This window comes from Corvus hawaiiensis, chromosome 4 (genome assembly GCF_020740725.1).
Source record: "Corvus hawaiiensis isolate bCorHaw1 chromosome 4, bCorHaw1.pri.cur, whole genome shotgun sequence".
NCBI classification, from domain to species: domain Eukaryota; kingdom Metazoa; phylum Chordata; class Aves; order Passeriformes; family Corvidae; genus Corvus; species Corvus hawaiiensis.
The window spans coordinates 65,786,713-65,802,938 of record NC_063216.1 but is presented as its reverse complement, the minus strand read 5'-3'; the positions used below and the strand labels follow the sequence as shown (position 1 = coordinate 65,802,938).

The 16,226-nt window shown below is 37.7% G+C and overlaps 1 protein-coding gene across 2 annotated transcripts in view; it reads left to right on the top strand.

Moving 5' to 3' along the window:
• DUS4L (dihydrouridine synthase 4 like) overlaps positions 1–11,475 on the top strand; it is a 37,668-nt gene extending 26,193 nt beyond the window's left edge. For both annotated transcript variants that reach the window (XM_048302628.1, XM_048302627.1), the window contains 3 exons: positions 1,677–1,788; positions 9,081–9,181; positions 10,532–11,475. In XM_048302628.1, the coding sequence (XP_048158585.1) occupies positions 1,677–1,788; positions 9,081–9,181; positions 10,532–10,570 (252 nt within the window). In that variant the 3' untranslated portion in view covers positions 10,571–11,475. The remainder of the gene's footprint in view (positions 1–1,676; positions 1,789–9,080; positions 9,182–10,531) is intronic.
• Positions 11,476–16,226: the final 4,751 nt, after the last annotated feature.

Here is a 16,226-nt window from a genome sequence, read left to right as displayed (position 1 = left end):
CTGACACTGTAATTTTTTTGTAATAAATCTTCGTAGAAGACTCTAGACAAAAGAAGGGATACAAAAAATCCAGTTGTTTGAGAGGTGTTGTAAAACAAGGATCACTAGTCTGTGTTAGGTGTTTCCCAAGTATAAAATGATTCCAAAATTTTGGGATTTGGTATTTTGTCAAAATAATTCAAATTCCTTCCCTCAGCCATGGAATTTGTCTCTTTACTGCCTATGAGTACGGTTTTTTTTTTTCTTTTCTATCCTGTTGGGATTTTGCCAAAAGTCCTCTTTTTTGTTCTGCTTTCACATTCTCTTAGCAACACATTCTCTTAGCCACTTGCAAGTGATAGCCAGAAATTGGAAACTGTACTCTTGTCTGTTTTTATTTGTGCATTCGATTGCGTGGTTTTTAAAAACACGGGTAGCCACAGGTACAGGCAACATGCTGTCGCTGGATCTCCTTTGTGATGGACGTGGGAAGTGTTCAGGACTGGAATATTTTAACTTCGTAGGCATCCTATGGCTTAGGCTTCTCTGTGGCTTGGCCCCTGCATTTGTGTTTATTTACAAGTGTGCTTCATTTCACCGTCAGAGAGAAGTGAGAGCAATTGCACGTAAGGCACTAGCTGCAAGTATAAATACTGTGAGTTTACTCTGGTGTACAAGGTCTGCACTGTCACCTGTTCAGAGGTTCCATGGAGCACAGGACTTAAGATAAAAGTTTACAGAAATAGCTATTTGCATATTAATAGAGGTGAGCACAAAGCAAAGAAGACAATTGGCTATGGTTTCGTTATGAGCAGTTAAATATCATCTCGCTCTTTGATTAAATAGCTTATGGAAAAATTTTTTCAGCTCTTTTCCTTGGATTGTTTACCACTCTTTATAACAGTTCTTTTTCTTCTTCCTAAAGTAATCTTTCCCCTTTGCTCCTGCCTGTGCCTGGTAAGCTCTGATACTGCTAGTTCACCTAACGGCTGTTTGTCTCAGTTGTTTTACTTCATCCCGTTAAACATTTACCACTTCTTTTGCTATTACAGAGATGATGTGTGGTTAGATAGTAGAAGCTTTATGAAAAAAGGGTCTTGTTATGGGATCTAATCTTACACGTTAAGAGCATGCATAAGTATAGTAGTGCCAACATTTTTGGAGTACAGGGAATATATTGCTCTTGTGTCAAGTGTTTACAGGGCTCTTCCTGAATTCTTTCCTAGTTTTTGTCTTGAATTTCACTGGAAGTAGACTCTGAATATTGGAACTATTCTGAAGATTGAAGTAGCTGCAAACCTACAAGGAGAGAATTGGAAGAAATTGTTAGAACCAGTTGCACATAAGCATGGCAGCATTCTCTCACTGACAGTCCCAGTGTGTGTCTTCTGAAAAATCCATTTATAACCGAAGTGAAAGTTGTACACTTGATGAGACATGCAAAGTACTCTTACAAAGGAGATAATGCCCTTCTGTTACAAGTATGCCATTACCTAAAACACTGAGCTTGTTTATTTCCTTTTGTTTTTTTTTAATTTGGGAGGATTTTTTTCTAGAATAACTATCTGCCTGTATCAGGTTGACATTTGATAAAACCTAATGCTTTGCAAGCTCAGGGCTGACATTCCCTGGATATTTTGCATTAATATCAGACTAATGAAAGTAAAACTAATTGTAGCAACTGTGGTTTTTAATAGGCCTTGAGTGGAAAAGGACATGGTAAAAAGAAAGAGTCAACAGATGCAACCAAGGAAAAGTTGAAGGAGGAAGTTGAACATTTGAAAGCAGAGCTACAGAAGACATCAGATGGTAAGTATTAGTTAGGACTTCTTTGCAAATAGGAAAAATATATTTCAACACTGAATGTCAAAAAAATATTCTAGCTATAGCATGAACTAACTTCATCTGTTTCCAGAACACTTGGTATGTGGTTTCTTTACATTTGACTAGGAACTGACAAAACATGCCATTGCCATCCCAGTATTTTAGTAAATGTGTTCATTATGAAAATATGTAAGGTGTAATCGGAACACCCTAGGTAAGTTGTAATTATTAACAAATTGGACTGATATATTTAAGTGGTGTTGACTTGTCTTTGTCAGTGACACGGCCAGGATATGGAATCATTTGCAGGTTGCTTGTAGCATTGGTTTGATCTTTCATGTCATACATAGCAGCCACTCTCCCTGTATAAAATGGGGAAGTACTGTGGTTGAGGTTTTTTACTAACACAGGGTTTCCGTCAGCAGAAAAGTCCTTGACTAGTATTCTAAATTTATATATGTTCTGCAGTTGAGGTATTGAGATGTTAGCTTTTTTAATATTTTTTTTGTTTACAAGGAAACATATCTTGCAATTTGTAACATAATACTTTTGTTAGCAGCTTCCGTGTTTAAGGTTTAGGTTGTCAAAACTGCTTTATAGGCAGCCCAAATTGAGATAGAAGCAGATTTTACCTGTTTGGTTCTGTCTTACTGGGATCTCTCAAGGTGTGTGAGCCTGTGAACACCTGCTCATCTGAATCAGTGTTTTTAAGATAACACTGCTTGTGATCTTGTAAACATTAATCAGATGTTCAGACTAACAAAAATACAAATTTTCTTGCTACAAGATAGCATGTTATCATCAAAACATAGCCCCGCTTTCATATTGCCTGGCACTGCTACAACACTGTAAGAATAACAGCAAATATTTCATTAATCCTTTTTTACTGTCCACTGGGAATTCAAATAAAAAATGTAAACCAGCTGTTTTCAGCTGGCCTTGAAGCAACAAGAATGTTTAAATAGAGAATCTCATTAGTTCATGTTCTCAGGCATGTTTGATGGTGGGTTTTCCCTCTCCTGCTGTTTTCTTGAAGAAAGGGGGGAAAACAGTCTTTGAAGTGACAGGATCAGTGGAAAATTTAAATGCATATGTTTTATTTAAACTAACTTGTGGTATGTAACACTAATATAATGTAAGCTTTTCAGTCAGGAATGCTAGAGAAGGCTAAGGAATAAATAGATTTACCTCATGCTGCTTCAGCTTCATTCTCCCCATGGGATGTTGTCCATCCAACAGATGTATAAATTAAGGCATGCTTGAATCTTTTGTTAGGGCAAAAGTGGGAAAAAGGGTCTTTCTAAGGAGTGAATAGGAAAATATTTACAGCCCTTCTTCTGTTGCCACCCCCCTCGTTGCCAAAAACCCCATGGGTGGTATGGGAATTACCATGGGCAGCTAGGTGGTGGTGAGGTATATCTGTCTTACCTCTTTGTAAGTTTTCTTATATGTTACTTTGAGCAAATTGATAGCCAGAAAGCTTGAAGTACTTAATAAGAACAACTACATCTGTAGACATAGTTTTCTATGGAGTGTTAGAGAGTGTGGATCAAATTTACTGTTTTCTTTTGAAATTCCTGCAGCTGGGCAGGTGAATGTTGACTTTCATGTTCAGTAACTGTGAGCAGTGGATTACACAAAATGAAAGTTGAGATTGGAAAGCTTGTTTTGCCTCTTCTAAACAATTTGTTTCATGCTACTGAGCTCATATGACTAAAGTAACTTTTTCTTTGTGTCCACGAAGTCCAATCCATGAAATTTGCAGGGGGGGGAGTGAAGAGTGTGAAGGGTGTCACCTAATAATGAAACAAAGCAAAACTAGTATAAAAATAAAAACTTGACTGGTTTTGATTTTGGAGGTTTTCTTCTTGTTTGTTTTCAGCTAAAGTATTCGGATTTTGTTCTTGGTTGGCTGGGGGTTTGTGTTTAGGGGGTTTTTTTTTGCTGCTTGGAAGGAAAAAAAATTTTTTTTTCTTCAAAAGCAGTTTCAATTATCCATTGCTCTGGTCTGGGACACTCATTAAGCTGCTGATGCATGGAGATATATTATTTTAGAGTAGGCCGTGAGTTGAAAGGCAGGTTAACTCAGTATAGTGGCAACCAGGAGTCCTAAATGTACACCGTCTTCACATTTAACAAAACAGTTTAGTATCAGATGTGCTGTGACTTCAAAGGTCATGCAAATTTTCTGTAAAGTTTTTATAACTGTTTTTACAACTGGCAGAGGAAATACTGTATGTCTCCTTTTTCTGAAATTCTGATTAAAATTATAGTGTAGACAGATGATTGCAGACTTTCAGGAGACTCCTCTCTAGTTCTTCAGCTTTCTGCCTTTCACAGAAAACACAAAACTACTTTTTTTTTCCCTTGCTTAACAGTGAAATCCTAAGTTAAGAAGACATTTTTCTACCTCCTGTGCTTTGAACAGGTGGGGAGGAAGAATCAAAATACAAGACTGAGCAGTGAAATTAGTAAAATCTGGGGAAAGGTTGGAAATTATTTACAAGGTTTTTGAGCAAATTCATTTTCTTTTCAATAGATTTTTCTATTCCCCTTGATTCCTTTTTTTGCTTTATTTTGGAAATGAAGCAAAGAGGGCTAGTTCCTCACTACTTTCTTGCAGACTCACATATTGTTGTCAGGGCTTTTTAGGCACCCAGCAGTGGGGCTAGCAGTTTTAGAGCCTAAATCCATTTTTAGCATACCTAGACATGTAATAACATGACTGCTCAGAAACCTTTTGAGATGGTATTTTATTGATACACTTATATATTATGAAAATGTCTCATTGATATCTAGAAATAAATGTACATACTTGTAGCAGTACTCAGTACTGATCTAAGAATGTTTCTCCTCCTACGCATTAGACATATTTCTAACAAAATATTGATTCAGATAATTAGAGGTTCTCAGTATGGCTACTGGCCTAGGACCAATAGGAATTTTGTGGGGAAAGAAGACATGCCATGATATTGTTTCATTTTGATGGTTTTGAAAACTATTCAAAAAAACACAACAAAACAAATTATCTGCAACCTGGGCATGAGGTTAGAGGTGAGAGAAGTTTCATCAAGCCTTATGTCCTTACAGCAGTCCTTTTTTTTGGGGCAGGAACAGGGCTTCATGAAATATGTACTGGCTCATTAAAGTCATTTATGTGCTTTTGAACTTCAGTTCAACTTTTCCTGAAAATACTCTGCTTATACATTGTTGTCATATAGTGGGGCAGGAGGAAATTCTAATGGAATTTCCATGCATCCTTTAAAGAGGTTTGTTTTGTGTACAGACTGTCACGAGTGTTCTTTGTTTTCATGGTTGCATAGTGTTGCAGGAGACAGGAAGAAAGGAACAATTCATGTGGAGGGCTGGTTTTGAAATAGCTTCTAACTACTGGCTCTTTTAGAAAGTGTGCATGTACAGATGTACTGCTCTCACTTAAATGTGAAGATTATTACATTTTAAAAAGTTATTAAAAATACAGACACTGGGAATACATTTCATAAAACTATTGCTGCAAGCGAGAGTTCAGTTTGGCCTTGGTGTTGCTGGGTAGGCTATATGTGAAAACTATGTTGAGCTTCACTGATGCACTCCAGTTTTTAAAAACAAGCAAGTTAAAAGAATTAGCCACAGTCTTATTATTTAGCCAATAGCAGAGGGAAGTTGAGAAACAAAGTCTGTCTTACTTAACCTTACTTTTTACAGAACTGTGAGATGATAACCAAGGGTGGGAGCCATTGCAGATGTCACGTGCAGCAAGAGTTGATACATTTACAGATTGGAAGGGAAGGCTGCATACAGCAAGCATTATACAATGCTTATTATACAGTGTTTATTATACAAGGCTGTTTATGCCATCTGAAGATGCTATAACATCCCTTTTGTAACAAAATTTCTTTTGAGGTTGCAAAAGGTACTTGAAGCAAATCTGTAAATTTTTTGGCCCTGCCTTCTCATTCTAAATTCTGACCATTATATCTTGAGAAGAGAATTCAGAATTAGTATGGAATTGCTTGACTGGAGTTGTGTTCCCAGCCTTACAGCGTATTTGTTGGCAAATCTCTTGTGCCGTCAGTGCCTAAATTCTTAAATGTGAATAGCTCTTTTTTAACGTGAAAACTCTTTTAAGAGAGGGCTCTTTTTTACTCTTCAACTAGTCCAAATGATTTGGGTTGTAGGCTTGTATTGTGAGCAATGCTAATGTAAGTTCCAGATCGTTTCCTTAGTAGCAAGCACTGTAAGTCAAGTGATTTAGTCAGACCAGGACTAGAAGTTGTGCAAGGAAATGCCCAAAGAATTATTGGTTGTTTTTGTTGCTGTTTGGTTTTGGTTTTAGTGTTAGGTTCTCCATCCTTGTTAGAATGAGAAGATGATAGAAATGCTACAGCTACTGGGCTGTGGTAATGTAGCTCCTCAGACCAGTTTTATTCTCCATCCTTAGAATTCAGATCAATCTGAAGTAAACTGTCTCTCCTGGAATAGGATTCAGAGAATGTGGTGAAAGAAGGACAAGTTCTCTACTTTTCTCAGACCATATATGTTACAATTATTTATAGACCTTCAGTCACACATAAGTGTAAAGGGATAAAGCTTTCCATAAATGTCTTCTATTGAAACACTGCCCTAGGAATAGTTTGTTGATTTTTCTTTGAAGGGAAGGAGAAGGGATGAAAAAGGATAGCCTACCTCTCATAGTACTGAGGCTGGATTCTGGGTTTGGAACTTAGTGATTATTCCTCTCATTGGGTGCTTTAAAGTAGAAGCAGCATCCTCACCTCCTGCCCGCTCATGCACTGACTTGGTGGGAGGTGTCAGCTGTGGGGGCTTGCTTGCTGCCAGTCCAGCTGTTGTGCTCCTGTGAGGCAAAGTAACAGGCCAGATGGAAGCCAGAAATAATAACTGAGTGTATTGTGCACACAAAGGATCTCCTGTTCCCTGCTGGATCTGTGTTCAAGTGATAGGATCCATATGACAAACTGTACCTGATGCACTCAGCTGCACTGCAGTGCTCGTGCAACCGCAGAGGAGTTGGGCACTGCTGTGTGGACACTGGTGTCACAAGGCATCCAGGGAAATTGGTGCACTGAGGAATTCACACTGTCAAAGATGTGATGCTTCTTTTAATTGTGTGGCCCCAACAGAAATGAATCTGGATTTGGTGGTTTGTTGATGTTTTGGGGGTTTTTGTCCATAGCCAACACAGGTGGAAAGGACAATCTGTTCTTTGCTTTTTCTTCTTCTAGGGTTAGGTGAGGTATTTCTGTCATACATCTGTTTTGGTCAAAACATTGAAACAATGCAGTAGCTTGTTTGCTTTCTTGATTTGTAGATACTTCTAGATATTTTGTTCATGTTTTAAAGATAAAGTAGTTTTTAGTTGCAACTAAAGTACTGTGCCACTGCTTATAAATCACTAAATAGTATTAGATCAATAACACTGAGCTACAACTTCTTCAGAAATTAGGTATTATTAATTTGTACTACACTATGTATAAAAATGTTCAAGCAAAAGCAGGATTTATCTTTCTAAGTAGCAGATTCTTGGAGAAGTGAAATAGCATACATATATGGTTTTTTGTCTACGACTTAAAATTCGGGAGTTTATTAAATTGTCACAAGTTTATTTTACTTGTTTCCAAATTTTGCTATTGAATATTTTAAACAGTACCAAGATCAGAGAGAGAGTAAATGCAATACATCTGATTTGTCAGATGTATGGAAATATACAAGTTATTCCAAATACCAAAACCTTCAGAAAATTTGTATTGATGCTATCAAGAGTGACTTAAAGGATGCAGGATAACTGTGGAAGAGTATGGAAATGAAAGAAAGTATTTAAAGAGAAGGGATGAATCTTTATTCATGTTGGAATCAATAGATGGATGTGTTATTAACTCCAGTAAATCAGAATTTCAAGGTAGGTAAAAGTCCTGTTACAGGAAAACCACTACCACTTGCAGAGTTCTGAAATTAGAGTTACTTTTCATCTATGCATTCCAATTAATTACTTAAAAATAGCAGAAATTCTGGGGGAGGGAGTTCTCCTTTTTGCATGTAGGAGAGTGGTCAAATCTCATTTCCTGATGTTTCAAGAACTAGCATCGAAAGAGAAATCTGTTTCATACCAGACTGCTTGTTAGTTCAGTGCTTAAAAACCACATCTAGCTCCTCATCTTTTGAGAACAGGCTTTTAGAGGTGCTGTAATTCTTGAGTGCCATGGAGGTCTCTGAGAAAGAAGAGTCTCTCTCAGGGAGTTCACAGTCAAAGGATAGACTCACACTTTTAGAACAAGGAAATTTGCAAATGTTCTTTTTTTATTTGTACCATTAGATTTGGTTGTTTGGGTTTTTTAAGTGGGCATGTGAGGCAGCCTTATTAGATCGTTAACAACATCTCTTTGTTTTCACATGAGTAGATCAAAATTTAGACTATGCCTGTGATGCTACATCAGAGAACTATAATGATCCCTGAGATACCTGTAGCAGAGGAATATGAAAATGTCTAAATGACCTCATGTAACAGCTTAGGACTAATGGCTTTATGACACTTGGCGCTGTTTTACCCTGCATTGTAAAATAGCCCCTATGGAGTCCTAGGCTGTTTGGTACTGCAGCATAGATGTGATGTCAGTTTGTGTTGAGATGGAGTAGAGTAATAATTACTTTTTTTCACATGTTAAAAAACTGTTCAGAGTTGTCCGTCATCCCACCACCATTTCTGCCTTTTCATCCATAAACTGATGCCGCTCATCAATTAACTCATGCATGGTGAAATACAGAACAGGGTAAAAAGGTGAGGTCTGTGCTCCTATAATCATGTATTATCTTCCTCCTTACCATGTTTTGTCGATGGTCTCAGTTGCTGTGTGAAAATCTTGCCCAATGTTTGGTTCCCTCTTTAAGAGGTCTGAGAGTTTTGGTTTTGGAGTTACAGAGTTTTGTTTTTCTAAAACTGTCTCCTGCAGTGTGACAGAACACTGTAGTCATCACTAACTAGTCACCTCTTTCAGTAGTTTATTGGTCTCACCCCTACCTTTCTTACAGGCCCTTCCTGTTCCTCGTGCTGATCTTTCTGAACATTGGCCATTCTCTTTCCGCTCCCTGTCCTCAACTTCTCTTCCATCCATCTGTGTCCATCTGTGATGCTGTGTCTTAAATTCTAAGCTTTTTTAGAGGAAGGACTGTCTACTGCAGTGGAGCCCTAATGCACATCTAGGGCTCTGAGGAACTGCAGGAATACAAGTCATTATTAAAACACCAATTCCAATATTTTACAGCTTTCCATAAGGCAAAAACTGAAGTGGCTGCAGTTAAAAAGCAGTCTGAAGGCCTTAGAAAAGAATATGATCATCTGATGAAAGAATTTCAGCAGCTTCAGGTAGGTGGCTCTGGATCGCCATACAAGAACTGTGTTTTGAAATTGTACCAGCAAAATTCTGTTTGTTGGTATTTTGTTGGTGCAAGAGAATTTACCAAAATCTTCAGTATAGCATAAAGTTACAATTGGCAGCATTCCTTAAACTTCTTCAAAATAGTAGAATTTTGTTTTGCACTTTGGTTGACAATGCTCAGGCTGTTATTAGCTTCAGTTTTATTGTTACTTGGGAAATAAGATTCAGATAGTTTTGCATGTGATGATGAAACTGAAATATGGTAAGAAAATTATGGGGGGGGTCTGTGTGTGTGGTGGGGGGAGTATATACATAATTTATAAAAGTAATTTTATTTTGTTTGCTCTTAAAACATGCTTTTGCAATCCCAGATTGTACATGTTGCAATACTGTTGATACATGAAGGTAAAAAACCCAACAAACAGCCTAGGTTAAAAACAGGTTACTATAAAATTCAAACTGAAGTACAAAATAATTAAAAAACCATATTAAGCAAAAGTTCAATTAGCTGTTTGATCGAGTTTCTTATGTGCATGGCTGTAATACCCATAAAATACACAGTAATTATTTCTGGTAGAACTGGGAGTCTGTACTCCCAATTTAAGTTGTTGGACAGGTGTTCGTACGGTCCATGCCTAGCATCTGTCTCCAGCAAAATTCAGTAAAAATGAAAGTTAGCCTTTTTATAAGTAGTGGTCCTGGGAGAAAATAAATTATTGTTAAAATTATGGTGACTTGCTTTTCAAAAAGAGTTTTTCAGTCCTGTATTAAATTTTAAAAAGGCAGTTTTGACCTGGTTATAATCTTTCTTTCCTCTACTCTGTGAAACCACTTACTCATTCCCAGCCTCACCCTGTACTCCTACAGAGATTGCTCAACTGATCACTGTGTTCAAGACCACCATGCATGGCCTGTCCTTGTTGTGCTTCCCTGTGTAATGAGCCATAGTAGTCCTGCTGCATTTCTAACAGACTTGTGGTCTAAAACACACATCCTCACCATCTTCTGTTTACCTCTGAGTGGAAAGAACAGAGGTACTGAGCACACAGGAGATTTGGCTCCCAAGAATAAATCAGTTGATAGCAGAAGATGTTTTCTGCTGGGTTTGCTGCACAGCTCAGCTGCAACACCAAAGGGAGCAGAACTAGGCTGCCCAGCCTTGACTGCTGACAGCAGAAGCTCAGGTGTGGTGTGGGGTAGTATTGATGGGACTGCAACTTAGAAAGGTGTATGGTGAACAAATCAGGTGTGACTGCAGAGGGGCAAAACGCAGCGTCTGGAGTCAACGGTTTCTGATCTTGCCAAACTTAAATTATTTTTCATCTGTCTCTTTTCAGCAAAGTTTAAATCAAGCAGAAGGTAAGAAAGACCTGTAAGTGCATCTGAGACAGATGGCATCGCTGCAGTTGTTTGAATGAGAAAAAGTCTTGTGCTATTGATGTTCCTGATGCATACCTGAAACAAAACTTAATTTTTCTGAAAAGCACATGCATTGCAGGTCACGATTCAGATTCCTCTAATGCATCTTGGTTGCCAAAATGTTCTGTATTGCAAATAAAATGTTAAGTGGCTTACCGGATTTACTATGGAGTTTGTCACTGTTCTCGTCAGGAGAAACTCAAAAATCTTTCAATTCCACCCGGAGCAACCTGTTTTCCAAGCTTTTGCCTCCCACAATGGTAACAGATCACCATTTGCTTGTGGCATTTGAGTGAGGTTGTATATCACACTAGATTATAAAAACACAATTACTTAAACCTCCTTTGCAGCACCTGTTTGGAGTCTTAAAAATTCAGTTCCCAGTGGGTTGAAGAAGGCTGAAAGCGTTTTATCAGTGGAAAACTGAATGACAATCAATCTAAGGAAAATAAAGAAATCCACGTCACTAGCTTGTGACTTTGACTTTAGCCACATGGATTTGAGTGTATTTTAGCAAACAATATTTTGCATGCCTTTGGTTTATTTTTCTTTAATATATTGGGATATTTCAGTCTTGGGTTGGCTGGTATTAGCAGTCTTTTATTTTTACACTGTTTACATTGGTTTACTCCTTGTGTACCACCTAACTTCTTTTGCCTTGCTAAGTAAAAAATCTTTTAAAATGTAGATAGTTTGGTTTGTTTTGTTTTGTTTTCATGGATACGATACCTCAAATAAATGTGCACTGTTTTGCATAAAACCTTTTTGGTATTCAGAAAGTTGTTTTGAGTTTGTTAGTTGGTTCCAGTTTATGTTTGAAAGTTTGATATGTTTGTTATATTAAAGGGATTGTTGAAGTTCACGGTTTCTGGGTTTATTCTTGTAAATCTCTCCCAGTATACTATCTCACCATAGTTAATAATTATATGCACTAGGAACAAAATATATTTCTAACTTGGTGATGTTTAACTCTTCTTGAAAATACGGTCTTCATAGTGGTAGTTGTGATTGCTCTGGAAATAGAATTTGTTTAGCTTAGAATTTAAACACAGCTTATCTAGTAGTATAAGGCATAATAACATACCATATTAAATAAGAGTGCAGATGTTTTTAAAAAATACTTTATCCTTGCTGAAGTAGTACAGAATATATTTTCAGAGATTCTGTGACACTTGAGATTTTTTTTTATTCATATAAAAACTTCCAGGGAAAGTCACAGATTTTTCATACCTGCATACGCGTTCTGAAGATGTAGTTGAACGCATCTTTGGTTTTATTCCCCACCCCTTTCTGAAATATTTAAAATTGTGGTGGAATGTTATCACAGATCCAAAGACTGTGGTTGGAAGCCTTGGAGCCTGTAACAAGTGCTAGTTTTAATGACAGAACAAAAGAACTCACATAGGTTTCTTACTTCAAGACACTGAACAGAAGCGAATAACTCTTGCTTATTATTTACTGTTATCTACTCAAATTTCAAACATTTCTTCTGCTAGTATAAGTAGGTAATTGGGTAGAAAATTAGAAGCTTACAGTGAATGATACTGTGCACTGATCTGCATCCTTAAAAATTTACCTTAAAAAATAGCATGGAATAAGAAATGGGTAGCTGTGAATGCACTGATAGTACTGATATTTCTCCTTGAGAAGGAACTCTGAATGCTTTACACAGTTTTTTGCTGTAGAGCATGACTGAAGTGTGAAGGAGTGCAGGGTGGTATGCACTTTTCCCTCGGCGCTGAAATGAGGCTGGGTATTTTCAGACATGCAACATGCATTCAACACATGATACACACATGCTGTAATACATTACACAGAAAACCTTGATATTGGGCCACAGGGGAACATTCCCTTCATTAGAGATTCCTTAAACACACAGACTTTGTATTTTGCCTCCATTCACTTCTTCTGTCGTGTCCATTACTTGGATCCTTTATCAGGTTTCCCTGTCACAGAGTATAACCATCATCATTTTTGTACTTGTCTATTGTGGATGGTTACATACATTTGACTGAGTTGCATTATCACACTCCCAGCTCTTTGGAGTCCCAGACTTGTTCACAGAAAAATAATCTTTTGCTACTCAGATTAAAATTATTGTGTAGTATCTGCTATGTAGAACTCTATTCTTGGAAAGAACAAAGGGTTTTTGTAAAACTATAAATAGTGTATCTGGAAATTCTAGTAGATGGCAAATTCTTGTGAATATTTTGCTTTTGCATTGTTTCACATTATATGCTTTCAGGGCCTCTGGAAGTCTGTGTTGATCAACTTTAAGTACAGTTCTCTCACTGGTAATGTTTTAAGTTATGGTTGAGATACAGGGAAAGAATGAAAAATTTCATGCTTTTATCTCCTGATCTTTTAGGCTGTTGGGTCAGCTTTCGGTCACATGTGCCTGTGGTGTGGGAAAGAGTTGAAAAAAGTTAAATCTCCACTAATACTGGTGGAATCAAAATTACTTTTGTACTCATGTTGGACAGTTAATTTATTCTGAGTATGTCTGCAGAAGTAAGAATTCAGAGCTCTTTATACTCTAAATAATGTCAAAGTAATTGCCTGGTTGTTTTGGAGCCTTTTTTGCCTCTTTACAAAAGTAGAAATGTGCATTTTCCATACTTCAGTGGGGAAGCATGGGAGAGATTATTCTACAATTATTTGCACAGGTTTAACTGATAGTAGCTTTCAAAAAAATTTTGAGGGGTGTTTCCATATTTTTTTCATAAACCCGTTTTTCTGCTGAGTCAAGAAAGCAGTGAGGTCATGGTGGGTGCATGAGAGCTGACCTGAATATTAATAGACTTGGCTGCATGCTTTGGTGTTACCTTAAATGAAAGCACCTGTAGCTAGGCAGGATGTTTTTCCCTGTTTCTATTTTTGCAACAAACATCTGACAATACATTTTGCTTAAAAACATAAATTGTGCAGTGTCTCTTCTGAAAATGTACCCTTGCATCAGCACTCGCTGTGTTTGCTGCCACAGTAGTCCCTGGCTACATAGCCTCACTGAAAAGACACTGTGCTTTACTAGCTTCTTGTAAAGGGTAAAAGCTCAGCTTTTCTCTCAGTATTGAAATAACATTTGTTTTTTCACATGTGAAGTTAATGTAAAATTACTACATGTCTGCCTCAATTCTCAAGTGTTCCTTGAAATTCTGAATTTACTCTTTGGGACAGAAGCCCTCATTTTGCCTTGCCTTTGGACAGTGCTTATCCCACTGTCAGCTGTAATCTGGGTCCTGTTACAACCTAATACAAGTCATTTTACAGATAAGTTGGAAAATCAGCTCTCGGTCATTCAGTACTCTGTGCTGCCTGTTGCTGTGTGCATTAATTGTGGAATGTCTGAAAACACAGTTCTAGAACTGAGCATCCTCAGTTCAAGAATAATGTGGAATATTTTATTTTCTATTATAAAATGTAATACTTGTGTTTTGTTTATGAGGTAATGTACAAATAGGGACAAGCATTGCAAGGTGTATTTGTGAGGAAAACAAAGAGTCCCTCTAGTTTTGTGTCCACTCTGAAATGCAGCTGTGGTCCAAAGGGAGTTATATTACCACCTGCAAGGGCAAGTGCCCTGAAAAGATTTTGCTATTCCCTCTCCAGCTTTAGGAGAGCTGAGCAGAGAGGGAAGCAGACTATACATCTATAATTCTTTATATGTTAAAGGATTCCCTGCAGGACTGTGCGAAGGCAGTCTTGGTCTGCATGAAGCGCATCTGGGATGTTTGGATTCTCAAACACACTTGGGTGCACCAGGGTTTAGCAAGTGGGAACCTCTCCACTGTGTTTAGTGACTAGTAGGAGTTAGGTATTAGCTCTAGCGTGTCTGTTGGAAGAGAGGAGATGCCAAAAACAGCTACTAGGGAATATGAATATGGGAAGGATCTCTCAAACTTGTCTGGAAATCGGACACCAATTACTGCTGTCATAAAAGCATGTCTGCAAGACTCGACATGAATAGCTATAGCTTTAACCCTTTATCCTGCTGCTTGAGATCAGACTGACTCTGTAGCCTGATTTGTTCTTGTCTTTGAAAACACAGCCAGAAGAGGCAGTAGCTTTGGTGATAATTGTCTTTTGCAAGATAGTGTAATAACTTCTTAACTAGGTGGTGAGACCGTATGCTACATCTTACTAAGTGTGAGGTTTAAACCCCTGTTCCTGTGACTATGGAAGAAGAAGGTGCTAAACTGCTCCTTTCTTTCTGTGTTTAACAGGGTATGGAATGGACAATGTGAGAGGAAGGAAGAGAGGAACTGTTATTCTTGGCCAGTAAAGACAAAATCTCAGGCTTTGATTCTTCTCCAGACATGACTTAGGCATTAAAGGTCTAAGGAAACAGAGCATACAGTGAAGTAGGGGTCTTGGAAACAGGCTGTGTATCTGTCCTAGGTTGGTTGTTTCATACAAGTACAAAGTGAACATGAATAATAGCAAGTAATAAGGTAGACAAAAGGATTCAGAAAACTGATGCAGATTTCAAGCTAAAAAAATCCCTAAACACACCCCTGCAAAAAACCCCCAACCAAACAAAAAACAACAACAAAAAAGCTAAAGTTGAACAATGAAGAGCCTGCCTTCCAGCTTGAAAAGGGAGGGAAATGCATCCTGAGTGGGGTCAGCAACATCACAGTTGAAAAACAACGTTGCATCTGATTTGACACAGATACATCTCTGTGTACGGAATCCATTCTGACCTAGGGTTTACAGTCTTTAGCCTCTTCCTCAAACAATTGTCTTTTCAAATTCTGGTAAACGCATTGTGTTACAAAGATGGAGATCTTTTTTTTCTTGAAACCTCTTGTCCTTGAACTTGCATACTTCTGCCAATATGCATGGTCCTACCAAGTTCTCATCTGTACGTGACCTACAGGTGCTCCTACAGCATCTCATCACCTGAGGTGCTGCAGGAAACAAATTTGCAAGGAGTGTTACAGTCAATTCAGATTCTTCTGACTGTAGCCTTCCTGTGTTAATTACTTGTTCAGTATTATGTCTTTTCTTCTTGATATCAAGCAGTTCTCCTCTAAAATGAGATTTGTAAATAATAAGATAATTGTAGTTTTGTGGGCATTCCAGGAGAAAATAACATGTAATACACAGCCAGTCCTGAAAATTCAGTTTATGTGATAAGTGTAGGGCATCTACATTGGGTTCCTGCAAATGTTTTTGCTGTTCTTTGCTTTAATGATTAGCCTAGACGCCATTATACTTGCTGAAGTAATTGTATTAATCTTAGAACTAAGATGATGTTTCCACAACAGCTTTTCAAAGTTAGTTTTTAAAACTGCTTTTTGTGATACTCCATTTTTATCTGGAGTGGATTCTAACCTAATACATTACTCAGTTTTGATGCCAGCTTAATTTTCAGTATGTGCTTTAGTATATGTCTAATACGTCTTTTCCAATATTACTTCCATTTCCCCACGGTATTATCTTCTAATGAGAAAATCTGAAAGCTTTCCCACCCTGAATTAAGTAACATTTATATCCGACCACTTTCCTGAGGCAGCTTTTACTGGCTAGAGTGCCATGCTCACAGGTTCCTACAAAACACTGGGACTTATTTTGGCAGGCTGGCTGCTTCAGTGCTGGATACAACATTGC